Raw genomic sequence first — 20,562 nt, 5'->3', positions numbered from 1 at the left:
CTGGGAATTATTTTCCATTCCTCTGGTACCTGGAAATCAGAAATTACCAAGGCCATTGCGACCACTCAGAGGAGCGTAAAGGCACTGCTATCTTCTACAGTAAAGGGGGACAATATATCCCCTCTGCGATACAGGTCTTTATCGCCAAGGTATTAGCACAAGTGTTGTATGGAGTGCAATTCTGTGCTTTTGATAACTTTGCGTCATTGGAAGCTATTCAATCTAAATTCCTTAGAAGTATACTTGGCCTCCCTTCCTGTGTACCTAATGTAGTCATACGCCTCAAGGTAGGTCTTCCTTTTATAGAGTCCCATGTCTGGATCTATAGAATTAACTACTGGTTTAAGACGATCTTTACCCCTTTAGGGTTGGCCCCCCTGACGCTAGAAGATTCTTTTCAGTCTAAGTGGAAGCGGTTCTTGTATAACAAAATCTATGCCCTTGGTTTTTTGCCCGAGGCGCTCATCGAACTCGGGTTTTCCAAGGCCAGAATGACTATCCTCCAACGGATCAAGGATATCGAACTCCAAACTAATCTAAGTTTGGTTGCGGCATATCCTAATCCGGGTTTGAATGGAAGAATATTCTCTCCTGCGTACTATCTGGTAAACTTAACTGTTGTCAAATACAGAAAAGCGTTCACATTGGCTAGACATAATGTCTTGCCTTCTGCCTTGCTCGAGGGCAGGTATAACAGAGTCCCTTACAGTGAACGTGTCTGCCCGTGTGATAACAGGGAGGTGGAGACAGTAGGGCACGTCCTTCTGTATTGTTCTTTCTATCGAGATCTTCGTCACGCTTTTGTTACTCCCATTCTATAAGCTCTTCCAGCGGGTTCTGAAGCTGGTTATCTCCATTTCTTGTTAGCGGATTGTAACCCTATGGTTACCACTAAGGTAGCCAAATTTTGCGCAGCCGCCATTTGTAGGAAAAAGATACTAGATAGGGAATAAATGTTTTAACTGTTATATATATATTTATATATTTTTTGCTCTTACCTGGTGGTTTTTTGTAAAATGTAATTTGTGTATTTTGTATTTATATTATCTTGGCTGGTCTGTGACCGAAATAAATTCGTTCATTCATTCATTCACCTTCAGTGTTCCAGTTAAAGTAAAGAAAGTAAAAGTGAAATAAATTGAATTACAATATTTAAACACTGCAAAATAGAGTGGTAATAGAGTCAACAGAATGAAAAGCAAGCACCAAGCAGCATGAAGGTAACATGTATAGGTGTGGTGCTCCAGATGTTGTTGAACTGCAGCTCTCATCTTCCATGCCAGCAGCATCTGGAGGGCCAAAGGTTGCCCACATTTGATGTAGAGGATTTAAAAGCCTGGAAAAATAAAAAGGTATCTGCCTGATGTGAAAATGACATCAAGTTAGGTACTAGGTGAGCCAGCCTGGGGGACCATTCTGCTGCCAGGGTGCCCATTACCAGGTAAGCTGTTTCCCTCTATAGTTGCCTGTTGATGAGGACACCCAGAGAATAAATTGTTGCAGTGTATTGCCACCCCTAAGAAGAATGCTCATTCCTCCAGCCTGGAAGAGCAGCTTTATTTAGGTGTCTTTGGGAGTGAATGAGGTTTAGGAGTGGGTAACAGAAAACAGACATTTTTCATCCCTACCTCAAAGACCTTCCTTTGAAGTGCTATATAGTCTTACAGGGCTCCCTGCCCAAACCTAGCTATAGCTATAAAGCTGGGGAGGGGGAAAATATTGGCTCACATTTTGAAGATGAGAAGGGCATTCCCTCAATTCTAGTCCCCATTCTAGAATACATAAGCTGTCTGGGGTTTGAGCAAATCAGTTTTCCTTTACCATATATTTCCCTTTTTTGCATTGGTTGAAGATTGTTTTAGACATAAACATGAATATACTGTCTCAAAATGCTTTCAGCAATAGATGACAGGTAAAGTCACACAATCTGCCTGACTTCTGGTATCTAGACTGTTTCCTCCATGATTCATGTTGTGCAGTTTTTATTTTTTTTAAAAAATGTTCTTTTTTTTTTACAATAATTTTTATTCAAATTTTCATAAAACAAACAAAACAAAATCAAAAACATAACACAATAAAAATAAATAAAAAATTTGACTTCCGATTTGTCACAGATCAGCTATAAATATATAATATATATCAAACCTGTCCCTTAATACATACAAAATCACTTTTCTCCATAGTCTATCTTAATTAATCGTCAAATCCCATTATCATCATTTCATTTTTATCTTTCAACAAAAAGTCTAAGAGAGGCTTCCATTCCTTAAGAAATGTATCTGTCGATTTTTCTCTAAGTAAACATGTTTTTATTTTTATTGTGTTACGTTTTTTATTTTGTTTTGTTTGTTTTATGAAAATTTGATTAAAAAGTATTGTAAAAAAAATGTTCTTTTAATTCACAAAAATGATTTTTAATGTTCTTTTAAATTGTATCTGCATACCTAGGACATCCCTCAAGTTTGTGGAAGCCACTACCTTTTTTTTGGATGGCTTCTTTGATTGGGTGTTATTCAACCACTTGAGTTTACTATTAGAGGAAATTATTGCTTTTGCCCTAAACATTTTATGTTACATGTACATTTCTGCTTCAGACCTAATTACATTCTTTGCCAAGTAAATATGATTATGTGCTTGGAATAAATCATGCAAGCAGATTGCATTTAATCAAAATGTTGTTCAATATATATGTAAAACCTTTAGGTCGTATTATTCGTAAATTTGGAATTTCTTACCATAAATATGCAGATGATACGCAACTCTATTGCTCATTTCCACCAGACGCCAAAGGGGCTATTCACCCTCTGAACCAATGCTTGGCAGCAGTACAGAATTGGATGAACAGTAATAAATTAAAACTTAATCCAGATAAAACAGAGGTTCTTCTAATTGGACGAGACTCTCCTCAGGAAAATAAAAATCTTCCCACATTAGATGGGATCTTACTTCCCCTGAAGACGCAAGTCCGTAGTTTAGGCATTATTTTAGACTCAGCCCTAACCCTGGAACCTCAGGTTGCAGCAGTCTCACGAAGCGCTTTTGCACAATTAAAATTAGTTAGCCAACTCTGCCCTTTCTTGGGATTATCCGATTTACGGAAGGTAACGCAAGCCCTTGTAACATCACGACTGGATTATTGTAATTCCCTCTATGTCTGTCTTCCGGTTAGAACCCTCCGGCCGCTTAAACTGGTGCAAAGAGCAGCGGTGCGGATGCTAACAGGAGCTGGCCCTCGAGTGCACACTACACCACTCTTATATCATCTGCACTGGCTTCCTATTATGTTTCGTAATCAATTTAAGCTGTTGGTCCTAACTTTTAAAGCTTTACATAACTTGGCGCCACTTTACTTATCTAATCGCATCTGTGAATACACATCCCATTGTCCACTGAGATCCATTGTTGAATGTACTTTGACTATTCCTTCAACTTTTGCCATCTGTCAATCGGGCACTAGGAATAGAGCTTTTTCAGTGGTGGACCCTAGTATGTGGAATACCCTTCCACTGGAGATACGGCTTTCTAATTCCCTCTTGGATTTTCGCCGACATGTTAAAACCTTTTTATTTCGCCAAGCTTTTAATATGTAAATGGTACTGTTTCATTTAATGTTAATTTTTAATTGATTTTTAATGGATATGTTAACTGATTTTATGAGTTTATTTATATTGTATGAGACTATACTGTTGTTCGCCGCTTTGAATTCAGTGAACGAAAGCGGGTTATAAATTGGCAAATAAATAAATAAATAAAAAAGGCTATTTTTGCATTTTATTTGCAAAATAAAATGTTCAGTTTGCATGTGCTATGGTCCTCTGTGCTTCTGTATCTTAAACTCCACTAAATATTGCTGGAAAAATCATAGATGATGTCAGTAAGATGCAGATTTAGTCTTCTTGCGTTAAACTGTTAATAGTTTATTAACCTAAGTTGGTTAGTTCAAACTTGGCTGAATTCTAGAGATAGGGTTTCTAAAAAGTCAGGTCTAGTATGTATACTGTTTACATGTGTATTGCTGGAGTAGCTAGTATGATGTTGCATATTTCTGTCATAGTTCTCATTACCTGAAATCAAACAGGAGTTATTGCCTTTGTTACCATGTGAAATACTTCATGCATATCTTTGAGGAAGCATTAATCATAAACTGAGACAGTACATTGTATGGCTAAGAACATAAAGATGCTGGGGCATACACAGATACGCTGCATATCATGCCACAGCATATAATTTATTTTAAACTATATACATAGCAATATCTGATAGCTATAGTTATATTCACTAATAGGAAAAAACCTTGTGGTTTAAGAACGTACCTATACCCAACAGATATTTGATCAAACTTTAAAAAGCAGGGAAACTGGGCAGCTATAGTGAATGTACCAGAGGAGCAGGAAACCTTACCTCCTCTCTGAGATATTGTACTGCCCTATAAATTTGTCAAACTGCAAACACAATTTAGGTTGGTCTTTCACAGTCCAATCCATTTCCTGTGTAGCTTGGAAGAATTTGATAACATGTGCTTCTGAGCATATGGTGAGTGGTTATACCTCCCTCTACCCATGATCACTGAAATAGGGTGGCATCATCCATGTTCCTCCTTACTAAGTCTCCTCCTAAGTACCTGATATGGACCCAACAAGAGCCCACCACCAAAACCTACCTGAACCAGTTATCCCAGTAGGCCTCTGAGAGAATTGGGAATAGTCAGACCCAGTCAACATCTTTAATGCAGGGCACATCTATTCTCCCACTGTCTCACACCCAGGGAAGGCCAGCCTTCTGCCAGTAGCAGACTCTCACTCTGAAGGCATCTGGTGACTTTCTCCTATTGTTCAGTTCACGAAACAGGCTCTCACCCTGCGCAGGAACTGCACATGCGCCATACGCCTTCCCCACTACCTATCTCCTCTAGATTGGTTAAAAACACTGGAAGGGGGTAGCGCCTCGTGACTCCATAAGGAGCTCCCCAAGGGCAGCCGGGCTTTTATGCCCCCTGACTCAGCCAGGAGCTGATGCAAGATGCTGCAAGATTGACTGCAGCCTCTCTGGAGTCACGATCAGGCAGAGGATCCCAGTCATTGCAGCACTTAGCAGGGACTTCAGCTGTCTCAAGAGACAGCAATCCAGAGGAGTGAGTAAGTAAGCACCCAGATGCTCAGATACTCACTCCCAGGGCAGGTTGTCTGCAGTCCCCCAGTGCTGCATCTGGGGGAGAAGCGCAAGAGGAGAACCTTTAACCGCCAGCTCATGCGTGTCCAATGTTCTTAGCAGAAGCACTACGTGGCTAGTAGGAAAGAAGATCCAGCTGCCCACCGACATTTGTGGTAGAATAGCAAAACCTTACATTATTCCAGAATTTGCTTCAACTTGGAATAGTAAGTTGGAAAGTGTAGGAAGTTTTTCCAGCCTGCTATAAAAACGAGAAAGCAAAACAGTGTTTCTTGGTCTTGTTTCACTGTGCATTCCTGCTGTTTCAGTGCATCTGGCACAGCCCTAGTTTAACAGTGATAGCAGCTGTTAGCACTGACCATTCAGGACAACAGAGTTAAGCTTGCTTAAGCCTGTTGATTTCAGTGAGCTTCAGCATGTTTTAACTGTTGGTGTGCTAGTTTGCCTAATCAAGATGTTATGTTTTTAGCACCTCTCTGCTGAGGATCTAGCTAAGAGAAGAGAAGAGGAGAAGCTTAAACCACCAAAAGCATCTAAAGGACAAAGGCATGCCAAAAGGTTTACATTTTTTTATATACTTGCAATATCTCTTAGAAAAAGTAGATTGACTTGGCTGCTGTCTGTCAGCAGCACTTGTGCTGTAAAGCTTCATTTTTTAAACTTGTTTCAGTTATTAAGACCAAAGTGTAGTTCAAGAAAGAGGAGGTATTCCTGTGACTTATTAAAACTACCATATAAATCTGCTGGTTCAGACAAGTCACTTGAGTTCTGTATATTGGGATTAAGATTATGATGGTGAAAAGATACGTGATTTTTAAATACGCATTTTTCCTCTATTAATTCTATATTTTCAGAGCAATTTTCTTTCATTTTATAGTTCATTTGATCCCTTTCAGCTGATCCCTTGCTGTTCCTTCACTGAAGAAAAGCCAGTAAGTATGCGTTAGTAAATAAACAACAACACACCTTTGTTTACTTAAGCAAGCTTCCCTTATCGTTTTTATCTTTTCAGGAGCCATTTCAAGTAACAGTAGCAGCAGAAGCACTTCTGATCATGGATTTGGTAAGAGCTATACCTTCTGTCCGCTTTCCTGATTTATTTGGTTCACTTCAAAGCACAAGAGGAAGGTTTAACCCATCTGAAAACCACAATTACCCTCCTTATTGCAATTTTGAGACTTCTCCTGTGTCATCTGTACACTTTAATTAGCTAAGCTTGTTTTCAGGCTTATCCATGGTATGCACACCTACCCACAGTGGCACATGAATCGTCCAAGATAGTCAGCAAGGATGGTGGTTGTAATCCCTTGGAATAACACCCTTGTTTCTGTACACAATTGCCTAAGAAAATGATAATGTTATAATAATAACTCTGAGAAAATCTGTAAATTTTAGCTGTGTGAACAAGTTGTAATAAATGCTGCATAACAGCGCTGTATTGCTTCTTATAAAGGGGGGTATTCAGCCATGCCAGAAGAGAAACTCAGCAAATCTATATGTTAATGGAAAAGTTAATTTCACCTTTTAATACCTTTCCTGCTTAAGTTGGAGGATATCAGTATTTTTGCTTGTTTCATCTATTGGTGATCCATAATTAACTGTTAGAGTCTCAGTGCTGCGTTTTAATGCTTTTCCCATTAACAAAAATGGCTGTTTAATTTATGTTCATCAAAAACCCTTGTGACTGATTTTTATTAATCCTGGCAATGGGAGTGCCTTGGCTTGGCCTCAGGAAAACAGGAGGGAGGGGGGTCCATGAGACTTGTTCACTTAGCACTAAACCATAGTTCAGTGTTGTTTCTAAATGCAGCCTCTGTGTAATTATTAGTGCTCAACTAGAGTAATGAAGAGCTTGAATTTTCCAGGGATGGATGGGTGTAGGTTGTTGCCATACATTGTTTCACTACAGAACCCTAAGAATGATACTCAGATAATATTTTGTTGTGTCTTTAGCATGCCCATGTTTCAATGGCAGAAGTAATAGGCCTGCTAGGTGGAAGATACTCTGAAACTGATGGAATAGTTGAAGTAAGTATCATTATACAGCCACGAGAGTGGCCGTATACTATAGCCAGCATGGATTTTTCACATTCCGCAATGTTAAATTGAAAATATTCCCCATGCCATTCTGATGCTTCCCATAAGCTCATTTCAAAACAAACCTTACAGAACTTATTGTCCTGAACTCAGAAATGCTTGCTTAACAACCCTATCAATTTTCATGGCGATACACAAAACAATCACAGAGAATCGAGAGTTCGAAGTCTAAAAAGAGGGGGGGAAACCAGAGCCCTTTTGGACTTTTTTCTGTCAGAGTTCTCATAGTCAGTTGAAATTCATTAAAAATCAGCCATGTTTACAGAGTATCTGTAATCCTATTACTGACCTTGCCCCATACTCTGACCTTCATCTTCTGCTGTTTAAAAGTTCAAAAAATGCCTGGCTGATTTTTAATTAATTTAAGAAATTTTGCATAGAACTCAGTGATAATGTCGGGCATGCTCAGTAAGAGTCAACTGTCAGTGTTCTAAAAGCCAGACTCACAGCTGCTGGGCTTGCCTAATTGGGGCCACACCCACACCAGACTTTGATTTCACTTCAGTCAGTCATGGCTTCCCCCCCAAAATCCTGGGAAGTATAGTTTGTGAAGGGTGCTGAGAGGAGACTCCTATTCCCCTGACAGAGCTCCAGTGGCCAGAGTGGTTTAACAGAAAGCTGCTCTGATTGAAGGTCTGTGAGGGGAACAGGGCATCTCCTAGCAACTCTCAGCACCTTTCACTAACTACACTTCCCAGGATTCTTTGAGAGAAGCCATTACTGTCCAAAGTGAAATAAAGGCCTGGTGTGGCTGTGGCCAGGGACAGCTGTGGTTTAAATTTGGCAGGGAGGCTACATGTGCCTGCTGTAGAATAAAAAGGGGGGAAACAATGAAAAGCAATGATACTGTTCACAATGTTTTCCTTTTAGAAAGGAAAGGGGCTTCCCCTCTGCCCAGTGCTCACCCACCCAATCTCCTCCCCTCCTCCTACCCTCCCTGCCCCTCCCCTGGGTCAGGAGTACAACCTGGTAGACCAGGGTTCGAATCCCCACACAGCCATGAAGCTCACTGGGTGACCTTGTGCCAGTCACTGCCTCTCAGAGGAAGGCAATGATAAAACCACCTCTGAATACCATTTACCATGAAAACCCTATTCATAGGGTCGCCATAACTCAGGATCGACTTGAAGGCAGTCCATTTCCATTTTGAAACATGATTGCACAGAAATAAATCCCATTGAACTCAAAAAGTATGCAACTGATCAAACCCACCCTCCCTTCTCCTCCTGCCTAATCCCTCCCTCTTGCCCCTTTCCTCCTCCTTCCTTTGCCCCTCCCTCCCCATCCCCTTTTTCCCCTTCCCCTCCTCCCCCTCCCCTTCCTCCTCCCCATGGTCAGTTTTACCTATCTTAACCATTATTGCACGGGAATAAATCCCATTGAACTCAGTAAGCATGCAAATGATGAGACCTGCCTTTCTTTTCCTCCTCTCCTCCTTCTTCTTCCTCCTCCCCTGCCCACTCCAGCCCTTCTTCTCTTCCCTCCCAGTCAGTTTTACCTATCCTAAGCATGATTGCACAGGAGTAAAACCCACTGAACTGAATAAACATTCAAATGATCAAACCTGCCCTTCTCCTCCCCTCCCCCTCCTGCCTTTCCCCTCCCCTTCCTCCCCTCTGCCCTTCCTCCCCTTCCTCCTCCTCCTCCCCTTCCTCCTCCCCCTCCCCATTCCCCTGTGGTCAGTTTCACCTATCCAAAGCATGATTGCAGGGGAGTAAATCCCACTGAACTCAGCATGCAAATGATCAATCCATTCTCAGCAAACTTGCACAGGATTCCATTTTTTACCTCCCAGATTAAAAAGCAGAGAAATTCACTAATAAGCAAAATAAAACTTGCGCTTTAAGAACATACTTATAGCCCACATATATTTTTATCAAACTTTAAAAAGCAGGAAACTTGGGTAGCTATAGTGAATGCACCAGGGGAGCATGAGACCTGACCTCTCTGAGATGTACTGCCCTCAAATTTGTCAAAATGCAAACACCATTTGAGTTGGTCTTTCATAGTCCAATCCACTTCCTGTGTAGCTTGGAAGAATTTGGTAACATGTGCCTCTGAGCATATGGTGAGTGGTGGCAACATCTGCAATCAGCCCAAATAATAGAAAGAAGACATGTGCTGTGCAGATCTTGCTTTAGCAGGGAGGAAGCAACATTATTAAGACAGTTAATATAGTTCAGATGGTCACTTTAAATATGTCTGATTTACTTACTGATTTTAGTGAAGTTTCCTATAGGAAATCATTTTCTTTTGTTTCTGTTTCTGTGGATATGTGAAGTACAGCAACACTTTGCAAAATTTACACTAAAAAACCTCCAAAACTGTTAATGCACCCAAAATAGAAATAGAACATAACCTCCAATTTGAAACACAAAAGGCTGTCTTCACCATCATATGACATTGACCAATAAAAAGGCTTTGAAATTAATAAAAATAAATTTGACACAGATTTCTAGGATGAGTAATGAGGGAAATAAAATTTTCTAGATTAGTTTCTCTGTAGAAACAGTAGTAACACAGGAAAGAAGCAAAGTAAGAAGAACACCAACAAACATACAAAAATATAATTCTCCATCTTTGAGATGGCAGGTGTTGCCACCACTCACCCTATGCTCAGCAATTTCTCCCAAGGTACACAGGAAGTGGATTGGACTGTGAAAGACCAACCCAAATGGTGTTTGCCTTTTGACCAATTTGTAGGGCAGTCCAATATCTCAGAGAGGAGGTCAGGTCTCCTGCTTCCCTGGTGCCTTCACTATAGTTGCCCAATTTCCCTGCTTTTTAAAGTTTGATAGAAATATATTTGGGCTATAGTTACGTTCTTAAACCGCAAGGCTTTTTGCCTTTTAGTGAATATATGTTTAAAATGCAGTAACATGAGAAAATGGGATTTTGTTACAATCTATGACGATATCTTTGATTACAGGCAGTGCAGTGCCCATATATATCTGTGTAAGAGTTTGCAAATACTTTACTAAAGTAAATATGGAATTTAAGAAGCTTCCAGTTTTTTGAATAAGTATATTTTCCTTAAGAATTGAACAGTAAATCACCGCTGAATTGCAGTGTCTCCATTTATCTCTTCTCATTGACTCCTTACAGATTTGTGCAGCAGAACCATGCAATAGCATCAGTACAGGATTGCAGTGTGAGATGGACCCAGTATCTCAAACGCAGGCATCAGAAACACTTGCTGCTAGAGGTTACAGTATTATTGGGTGGTATCATTCTCACCCTGCCTTTGACCCTAATCCTTCAATACGAGATATTGATACCCAGGCAAAATATCAGGTAACACCTGTGTGTGTGTAAACACAAGGGGACTCATTTTGTTTTATTGACATTTAATTTAATAAAGTAATAATGATGTTGAGCAAAGGAAAATTAATAAGGATGCAAATTGTAGTCATTTAAAGCACTGTCCAGTTAATTTATTGACTATTTAAATTGAATAATGCATAACAATGTGTGGAGTTATCAGTGATTATTTTCACATGCACACACATTTTTAAAAATAAAATTGTCCTTTTATATTTTTCCACACAGAGCTATTTCTCGAGAGGTGGGTCAATGTTTGTTGGTGTTATCATAAGTCCATATAATCGAAATAACCCTCTTCCACATTCCCAGATTACTTGTCTGGTAATTAGTGATGAGACCAGTCCTGATGGATCCTATCGTAAGTGTTTTTAGAAATTCTTAATGCCTGTTTGCTTCCTATCTTCATTGTTAAGTTGCATTTTGAAAGCCAGGCTTGAATTATTCAGTGATTGGAAAGGGAAGGGAAAGAATATATATAATTTAGTATTAATAACTTCGGCTGCAATTTTAACCCCAGTTTCCGGGAAGTAAGTCCCACTGAATTCAGTAGGGCTTATTTCTAAGTAGACATGGCTAGGATTGCACTTTTGGATATTTTCTTTGGATTATAAGATTTGTACTATAAGTATATGGGGAATTTTGACTGGAATGGAAACCAAAACATTAGTACTCATGGAATGCCAATAGTGTGTTTAAAAAGGAGTGTGTGTGGAAAGGGTGGTAGCATAGAGTACAGTATGAGGCTTTCTTCCTTTCTCATGTTTTTTTTTTTCTTAAATGAAATCTGGCATCACATAATCAGGAACTGATGATTCATTTGAATCAGTATATTAAGAAGATAAATGCTTTGGGGTGATATCTAACATTAGTCATATTCAGAGTAGACCTGTTGAGATCAGTAAACTTAAGGAACTTAGTCTACTAACCAGGATTTAGGGGTTGGGAGTAGGTCATAGGATGTATGTGAATTTCTCCCCCTCTGCCCAGGTTCTCACACCCATATTTATTTTAACCAGAGTGAATAATGGTCACTATACCTCTAAACTTAGCTAGCAGAGCCAGGTAGGGAAGGAAGTTCATACAAGTGGGGTGGGGGTGGGAGGCCAAGGCAGCATATACATTCGATATCGCATCCCAGTCCTTGGGTCCTGCTACAATTGAATCAGGTCTAACTGTTTAGACTCATGTTTTGTTTCTCCTTGTATACAACTTTCTTCTATGATGCAAATTATTGCTTGTCATATAAATGAAAGAAAAAACAGCAACCCTGATATCTATATCCATGTCATGTCTGAGGTGGTGTAAGTATAGGAAGCACAATTTTTTTTCTGAATGTGAATAATCTTGTTAAACGAGAATCTTAGAAAATATTATTCACAGCAGTTTTGTTAAATGGGAAGAGAACAGTTTTAAAACAGAAAACTGATCATATGGAATAGAAATCTAAAACTGGCAAAGCTGGTCTTTAATCTCTTTTTTGATATTACATGAATACTTTCCTTAGTGGATATCCAGAGCACGAGGACAATTGGAGCTTGAATAAATGGAAATACAAGTTTATTTGACTGTGACAGTATGAGAGAAGGGGAAGGAAAAAAAGTTTTGTCCTTCATTGTTTCAATCATTGAAGGGTTGCATATCCAAAACGTTAGGCATGTTGAAAGTTCCCATTCACGCTTAGGTGGCTTTTTAGTTTGTATCATCTCATTTTAACGCTCATGCAGTTTCTGCTCAGTTGAAATGTGGAAAAGGTGGGTTCAGTGAGCAACTGTGCATTTGAGTTCCATATCTATTATTACATGATGTGTCTGTGATATATTTAAAACATTTTGGACCTTACATCCTTAAACTCATGCACTTTTTACAGCCCAATCCCATGTGTTTTTAGTCAGAAGTCAATCTCATGGAACTCAGTAGAACTCATTCCCATGTGCACAGGATTCTAGTCCTGGTTATGTCACTTCTGATGGGGCATTTTAGCGAATGCATGAGGTTGACTGTCCACTGTTCTGCAAAGTTTTATGCTTGGACCAGGATCTAGTGAGCCTTTTCTGAAGTGCCCAAGGGCTGGTGTGCCTAGTAGGTTTAAACCATAGATCTCCAACTCATATCCAAAACTGCTTTTAAAAGTTCCCTCAGTTTGAATCAGACTGGTGCCCTCCAGATATTTTGACCTACAGCTCCTATTAGCCCCAGGGCTGATGGAAATTACAGCTCAAAACATCTGGAGGGCACCAGGTTGGAGAAGGCTTATTTAAACCAATGTTTGGCATGTGATATAGGACTTCAGAAACACAAGTCCAGAGTCCCCTTGATAAATGGAAGTTGTCCAGTTCAGATCATAGTTTTAGTTTGCATTCAAACAAATGTTTCCACTTCACAAAAAATGTTGTTAACCTAATTTTGGGTTCGAAGCTACTTCAGGCTATAACTGGGCTAAATGGACTAAGTCTTGACAGTTCAAGGGAGTTTTATGTGTTCATATATTTGCTCTTGTCATCACAAATGAAGGAATCAAGTCTAAAGAGAAGTGGGAAATGTAATGAACAATGCATAATATGTTTTAATGGCTTGCAGGCCTGCCATACAAGTTTGAAGTGCAACAGATGTTAGAAGAACCTAAATGGGAATTAATACTGGAAAAAACACGATGGATAATTGAAAAATACAGGATGTCTCATAGGTGTGTGGCAGCTTGAGTTTTGGAATTCTTTTTTAAGCCAGCTCCAAATTACTGTCTTTATTTTCATTTCAATAGAGAAAGCTTTTGGGCATCAACTGATATGGTGTTGTTATATTTCTTCCATTAGCTGTGTACCCATGGATAAAATCTTCCATAGAGATTCAGATTTGACCTGTCTGCAGAAGGTAGTAATTGTAAATTCTTTGTTTCTTACCTATAAATCTTGTCTAGTTATAATAGAAATATTCAATATGGGAAAAATGGGTTGAAAGCAAAAGGCAAAGCATGCTACCAAGATGCTACTAATGCTTGTTGGCTGCTAATGTTTTGGGTTTTTTTCTCCTTCATTGTGGCTTGGGTTTTTGTTTTGCAAATATCCTAAGCTTCAGTATGATTTTGTAAAATAGTTTTGATTTAATTCTTATAAGATTTTGAGGATGAACTATGAAATAAGCTTTACTGTCATTTTAAGGTGTATATCTCTTAATAATAAAATATATGCCTTGCTTTCATACATGGTGCAGTGTAGAAAAACATTTCTTGGACTGTAGGTAAGTATTCACTGATTAGAGGGGCTCTTTTTGCTTTGGTCATTCTTGCACACATATTGATAAAAGATACTTAGAAAGCCACTAACATTTGTGACAGATAAGTATGAATTCCTCTGTCTCCTCTAAATGTTTGACATGTTGCATATATAGTAATACATGTTAATATATTTTGAAGCTCAAATATGTTAACACAATGAGGGTTATTCACTGCTATAACAGTTCTTTGGAGAGAAGCCAATTTTCAGATTCACTTCACTTAGTGCTAACACATACAAAATCAATCCTCAAAGTGTTCAAATTAAAGAATCACAATAGATTCCTAATTGCTTTTCTTCCTAAATGTTACTTAAATAGTGGTTTGTTTGTTTGTCCTTCAATTTGAAACCAGTTATTGGAGTGTATGAGGAAGACTCTGGGCAATGTGGCAAATAGTTTCATTGCTGAAGAATTCCTGGCACAACTAGAAAACTTATTCCTTTCAACGTACAGTAATGAGAAATGGCATGATACTACTGAAGAAAACAGCATGTACCCAAATAGCCTGACAACATGATGGTGCTGTAAAGAGTAATTGCTCACTTGACAGCATCCAGTGTGGCTCAAGAAAATGACTATTACTGAAAGACAGTGTGAAACAATCATGACAAACTATGTGATCTCTGATATAACTTCTAATCTTCTGAAATTATGATGATGTTTCAAAGAGAGAAATGAACTATTCGGCAGCCCACCATTGGATAAGACAGTTGCACCATTTGGATGCCCAAGTACCTGAAGTGATAATCTACTTGGACCAAGAGCTATTTAGCAAACTGTCATTCAAATAATTACATTGCCTACCTTGTATGTGTCATTTTAGAGAACACTACCGTACATTTCAATGTCAAATGTATCGGCAAGCACATTTTGTTCAATTGATAAGCTGTATTGTATGCTACTGAAAGCAGTAAGGAATGGAAACTCACTTTAAAGGCAGCAATGATAGGATTCCTCATGGAAAATTTCAGCCTGGAGCTTCTCACTTAAGTATCCCCAGCTTATTCAAGCGCTTGCATGCTACAGAAGTCTTCAGTGGCAAAATGACAATTTTGGTATGAACTCCTTCATACCAAATTCTGCTGTCTAAATTAATTGTTCAGATTTGCATGAGATTGGTAGGCCTTGTTCATTTGTCAAGAACTAGGGACAGAAAGCTGAGGCTTTCCAAACAAAGAGACTAAGAATTGTGCGTAGAAGATTCCCCTCACCATCATGCATCTCAGCTCAGAATATGTACTAAATACATACAGAACACAAAGAAGTAGGAATGTGCCAGGATTACAAAACTATATTAACACAACCCAGATGGACTTTTTTTTAACCTAAGCTTTGTCTGTGGAAGTTGTGGACTCACGTGCAGCATGCATCACTTTAGCCACTTTAGTTCAATACTAGAATATATTTGACTTAATCATCTGCATGCAAGGGATCTTGTATCATAGTGCACTAGTTGAAGCTGCTTTAATTTTGAAATATGATCTACACATTACTTCAGTCTCTAGACCATTATGTCTTAAATTGCGTGTGATATAATGCCTCGTTTGCCCGATTGAGACCCTAGCATATTGCTGAATATTTGGGAATTCCTTTTTGAGGAAGGAATCCAAAACCAAGGTTTATGTTTTGGAGAGTTATGTCATAATCATATTGCAGCGTCATATTTTTATTGAATAATGTTTACATTTTATATTGTAAATGTGTATAACAGTATTGTAAATATTGTGTATTTGTACAGAAAAGAATTACTGGACTACTTGGCCCTCATGTAAAAGCACAATGCAGATATATTTGCCCATGATATGCATGGGGAGGATTTGATGACTAAAATAATGAAAAGAATTGTTATTGGCCACATTGCCCCTTCAATAAACTGTGTGAAAATGTTTTAAATGTTACTTTGTTTCAAATTAGTATTTTTATACATCCAAAAAAAGAGAGATTTCCCCCTTAAAAGGGTGTGGAACATTGCAGATTTCTTTGTTTTTTTAAAAAAATAGATTTGCCTTTAGGAGCTCCATTTTGTGTTGAGTCTTTACGTACCAAGAGTCTTGGGGTTCATTTAAACAATACAAGTTCAATTCCAATTTCTAATTGCACAGGTTTCAGACTTTGGATCAAAAAGCCAGACTGACACTATTGCTCACTCATTATGTGTAAGTACTAGGTGTGTGCACTGGCCACAAAATTTGGGTTGGATCCTGATTCAGTGCTTTGGAAATGAACCAGCTTCATAGGGTGTGTGACTTAGCTTGGGGTCCAAATTTGATTCAGAAAAATGAAGCTTAATGAACCCCATTCATTATTATGGCTAATAAAAAAAGTCTGTTAACTTTTTGTCCTTTTGATGGAACTGAGTGAAACTTATAGGCATAGTAGCTCCTCCAGAGTGCATAAAGCCTGGCAAATTACAGACAAGTAGATCAGGGGTTTTTTGTGTTGGGCACCTACAATATTTGATTTTTTTTTTTTTTTAGGGAAACATCTTTTGCAGAATAGGATGAAATTTGCAGGCATGGTAGAATTGAGGGAATGAATCCTAGTAAAATTTCAGAAGGATAGCACCAGCATTTTTTCTGAAAGCACAACCTTTACAGATTGGGGTGGGTAAAAAAAGGGTTCACTTAATCTCCCTATTGTTTTGTGGGCAATTAGTCTGAAAATTGCAGGCATGAGAGGTGCTCTTAGGTAAGAAACCTGCCTACTTACAGACAAAATAGGTCCAGGGACTTTCTGGTAGGCACATTTGAGTTGCTTTTTGAGGGGGAGAACTAAAAGGGGTTTGCTTTCCTCCATGTGGTTTTGTGGGGAATGATTTTATTATGAAAATGGCATACATTGGATGCCTCTAGGAAAGTAAGCTGCAAAATTTCAGGATAGATGCAGGGCTAGGAAGTTAAGACAAATGAAAATAATCACTTCAGGCTTGTGCTATGGCCAGTTGGCACCAACATTTACAGAAGCCTAAGTGCAAAGCTGATTTATCAGAAGTGGATTTGTGGACAGAAGGACTTCAATGTCCAGCATTTCCCAAGCAAACACCACTAGCAAAGAGCACAGAACAGACAATAAAGTGACAGATTATTGCAACATCTATTTATAAAAGTGCTGTGATTGGAGTCCCTGGTAAAATAATTGCCTCTGATTATAACCTAGAACTGTCAGTCATAAGAGCTCTTTTTCCCCCCACCCTGGTGTTTTCACTATATGACAAGCCTGGGGATTTTTTTACTGCTTGCAGCAAAGCCAAATAGTTTTGCAACATCTGAAGCTGAGAAATACATATATAGAATCAGAACCATGCATTTTTGTATCACGGCACAAATTCAGACTGTTTTTCTGTTCTTGAGGATTGCTTTTTTAGAAAAACATGTAAATTTGTGTGTAATATTACTAACAATGGTTATAATTAGCTGTGACTCAAACCTGGATGGAGCCAGCAGAGGGAGCTGCGTAACAACTAATTTACAGTGAAGTCCCAGTTATCCCAAAGATGCTGGGATACTGTTGCCCAATGGTAAACCACCTCTGAATACCATTTACCATGAAAACCCTATTCATAGGGTCGCCAAAAGGTGGGATTGACTTCAAGGCAGTCCATTTCCATTTCATATAAACAGAAATGCTACTTATATAAAATCAGGAACTGGGGAGAACTCAGTTCAGAGGAGTTTACTATTCCTCTATTCCAGAGTAGGGAACCTGTGGCCCTCCAGATGTTGGGCTACAAGTCCTGTCATCCCTAACTATACAGGCTGGGGTTGATGGGAGTTGGAATTCAACATCTGGGGAGCTGCAGCTTCCCTTCTGCTGAAGGCAAGTCTGAGGAAAACCTAATGCTTCACAAATGGTCACTAGTTAAGTGCTTCATTCACACATTAAACTGATATAGGTGATTACCTGATGATGGAACACTAAAGAGCAACTGTTAATAACTTGAACACATTACTGCTGTAGTTAGCAATCTCAGTAAATATATTAACATCTTTCCAGTGACAACAGCAACTGGATTCTATCTTACTGATTTCTGTGAAAGCAAAGAGTTCTTTCCTATAAGCTGTGGAACGCTTTCCCCCGAAAGGTTCACCTGGTGCCTACTTTATAGTCCTTTCAGTGGCAGGCACTGCAGGGTTTTTTGGATGCAATTTTAATCCTGTTGTTTTATGCTACTCTATATGTTTGTAGCTTTTAGCTCATTTTGTTTTTTGTATTAACATTTTAATTGTTTTGTTCTTTTTTTTTTGTGAACATGCTTGCAAATAATTCTAGTATTCTGAACTGCAGAACACTTGGAGCATAGTGCCGAAGTTCTCAAGTTTGATTTTATCATGAATATCTTTCTAAGTGTTCAGTAGAGCAGATGAAAACTAAGTGGAAAAAATAAACAGGATTGGTGGCTGACTTTGTTTTATACAGTACTTTTTCTCTCTTGTATATTAAGAATCATCTGAAAATTGCTCACAAATGAAACTTGGCTCAAACATCTCTCTCCTTTACCCCCCCTTTCAATCTAATCAAAGTAGTATATGGAGCCAGCTTGAACTTGGTTGCAAATTAACCTCCAACAAAAGGAATGAGACTTTTGTTTCCAAAATCTGAGCCACTTGATGGTTGGAAGCATTGTGTAGTCACTTTGGTTTATGAAGTTGTGTTTGATTAAGATTTATGCAAGATTTGATTTCACTAAATGTTTTCATTAAAATTACACCCCCTTTCTCCCAGAGTTTTAAACCATTGCACGTTCAATGGTCAATTTGGGTGGATTTGGAAATGTTCTCCCTACTGCTCACATTGTGCATATAAAGGATGGATATTAATTTTGAACAATTATAGAATGTAAGCAAATTAAATGCCACTGTATTCCAAACCCATTCATCACTTGAGTGGCCACTCTGAAGAATGGCTGTCACTGCCAAACTTATCATTAGGACTAGAGCTATATTTGAAAAGAAGTTTCCTGCTTCGCCTCTAAAGCTAGTGTTTTCTCACTTTAACCACTCAGCTATTGATGTTACCAGCATTTGGGCAGAAAATTGCAAAATGACGTATAGAAGCCTTGTAGAGGTGACAATGATTTGATTAATTACCACTTTTGTATGCTTTTCCAAGGCATCCTGAGGAAAAAAATGTTAAAACAACTGGAGTTGGTATATATGTTTAGTTCATTTTGGATAAATGAATGACATTTACAATTTTAGCAGTATCCATATAGTAGACTACAAGAAACATCTCCTGTTTATTGCTATACAAACTACCAGCAGCTGCTGCTGAGGAAAATCCAGGTATCTTAATATTTATTCACACAGCCACAGAACGGTAACGGGAAGCAAGTAGCTGCCTAAAAACAGGTAGGAAATCCCTTGATGCTGTATCAGATACGGTTTTGCTGAGCCCAGAAAGCCAGAGTTTCAGGGCTAAACCATGTGTGTGTGTGTGTCTGTCTGTTTAGTGCACACCAGTTTGGCAATAATGTGGAGGTTAATGTTTTGCTCCAAAAGGCACACATGCAAGAGGAGATAAGAACTTGCTTCTCCCCTGGCACATGTGGACACACTTTGCTGCTTTAAGAAGTTTTCTCCCTACCAGTTCCCTTCTAGTAGTGGAGGTGGGCTGGGGAAACGGCAAAGAGCAGGGGAAGTAAAGTGGGGTAAAAGGTCATTTTTCTACCACCGTGATATAGCCGAACCAGGGAATTTGGCCCTCAGCTGACATCAAGGCTGCAGTCCAGTTCCAATAGTTTCTAACTAAAACTCATGCCTTCCTCAAAATTTAAACTGCAAAGCTGGCTTCCTCCCTTTAGAGATTCCCATTTATTGTGGCATCTGTGTTCTTTTGTTTGTCCTGGGCCACTTGCTTACCCGGGGAAAGGCTTGCCCACACACAGTAATGAAGCTCAAGAGTTCACAGTCCCATTCATCATGCTCTTTCCATTGCAGTATCAATCTGGGTAGTGCCCCAGTTCCCCCCCCCTTTTAACTCAGTAATGAGAATCTTGTGTAAGATTGGCAGCAATGTGTCAAGGATAAAGAAGCTGGAAACAATATGGAGTGTAAGTGTGAAATTATGCAAACTATTATGACTTACCTTAAAGGGCTTTGACCTAATATAGGTGAGAAACAGGAAGACAGAGAGGAGGCGGGCAAAGTGGTTCAATGGTCATGTTTATTTGGACATGCAGCTGAACATTAGATCAGAAATGTAGTAATGATAAGCAAGCAATCGTAAGTATGGAAACTTTTACGCAAGTCCTAGATAACAGGCAGAATGAAGAATTGACTGCTGGTTGTATCAAATCCAAATAGGTTGGTTTGGGGTGGATGGACCTGGTAATAACAGGGTTTAGGAGTTCTTCTGTTACTCTGTCAGAGGAAGCTGCAGCACTGCAGCTTCATCCTGCATTTAACAAGGTGGCATGAAAAGGCCAACACCTTAAAGGAGGAGCCTGGGCTTCGGTTTTTGTCCCATGCCAGAGTTTGAGGAAAATGAGCAGTCCATATCTAACTACTGGACTGAGGCTCTGATGTTATTTAGGCTGCAATCCAATGCATACTTATCTGTGAGGAAAACTATTTACAAAAGTGTATACTATCCTCTTGCAAAACAACAGGGCAACAATGTACAGCAATATGAAAACATTTGAAAGCAATACAAAATAATTAAAATGAAGGCTACTCATGAGACATTTTAAACAGATGCATAGGC

At 38.9% G+C, this 20,562-nt stretch overlaps 1 protein-coding gene across 4 annotated transcripts in view; it reads left to right on the top strand.

The window, feature by feature from the left end:
* The window catches only part of MYSM1 (Myb like, SWIRM and MPN domains 1), a 32,040-nt gene extending 16,282 nt beyond the window's left edge, over window positions 1-15,758 (top strand). For 3 of the 4 annotated variants that reach the window (XM_061633196.1, XM_061633195.1, XM_061633198.1), the window contains 9 exons: window positions 5,639-5,727; window positions 6,047-6,101; window positions 6,182-6,232; window positions 7,123-7,197; window positions 10,372-10,560; window positions 10,816-10,948; window positions 13,168-13,273; window positions 13,401-13,458; window positions 14,213-15,758. In XM_061633196.1, the coding sequence (XP_061489180.1) occupies window positions 5,639-5,727; window positions 6,047-6,101; window positions 6,182-6,232; window positions 7,123-7,197; window positions 10,372-10,560; window positions 10,816-10,948; window positions 13,168-13,273; window positions 13,401-13,458; window positions 14,213-14,377 (921 nt within the window). In that variant the 3' untranslated portion in view covers window positions 14,378-15,758. The remainder of the gene's footprint in view (window positions 1-5,638; window positions 5,728-6,046; window positions 6,102-6,181; window positions 6,233-7,122; window positions 7,198-10,371; window positions 10,561-10,815; window positions 10,949-13,167; window positions 13,274-13,400; window positions 13,459-14,212) is intronic. The other variant, XM_061633197.1, reaches the window with a different exon arrangement.
* The last annotated feature ends 4,804 nt before the right edge of the window (window positions 15,759-20,562 follow it).

The sequence above is a fragment of the Rhineura floridana genome, chromosome 6 (genome assembly GCF_030035675.1).
Source record: "Rhineura floridana isolate rRhiFlo1 chromosome 6, rRhiFlo1.hap2, whole genome shotgun sequence".
Taxonomy (NCBI): domain Eukaryota; kingdom Metazoa; phylum Chordata; class Lepidosauria; order Squamata; family Rhineuridae; genus Rhineura; species Rhineura floridana.
Note: the sequence above shows the minus strand (reverse complement) of the source record. Positions and strands in the feature narration are given on the sequence as shown.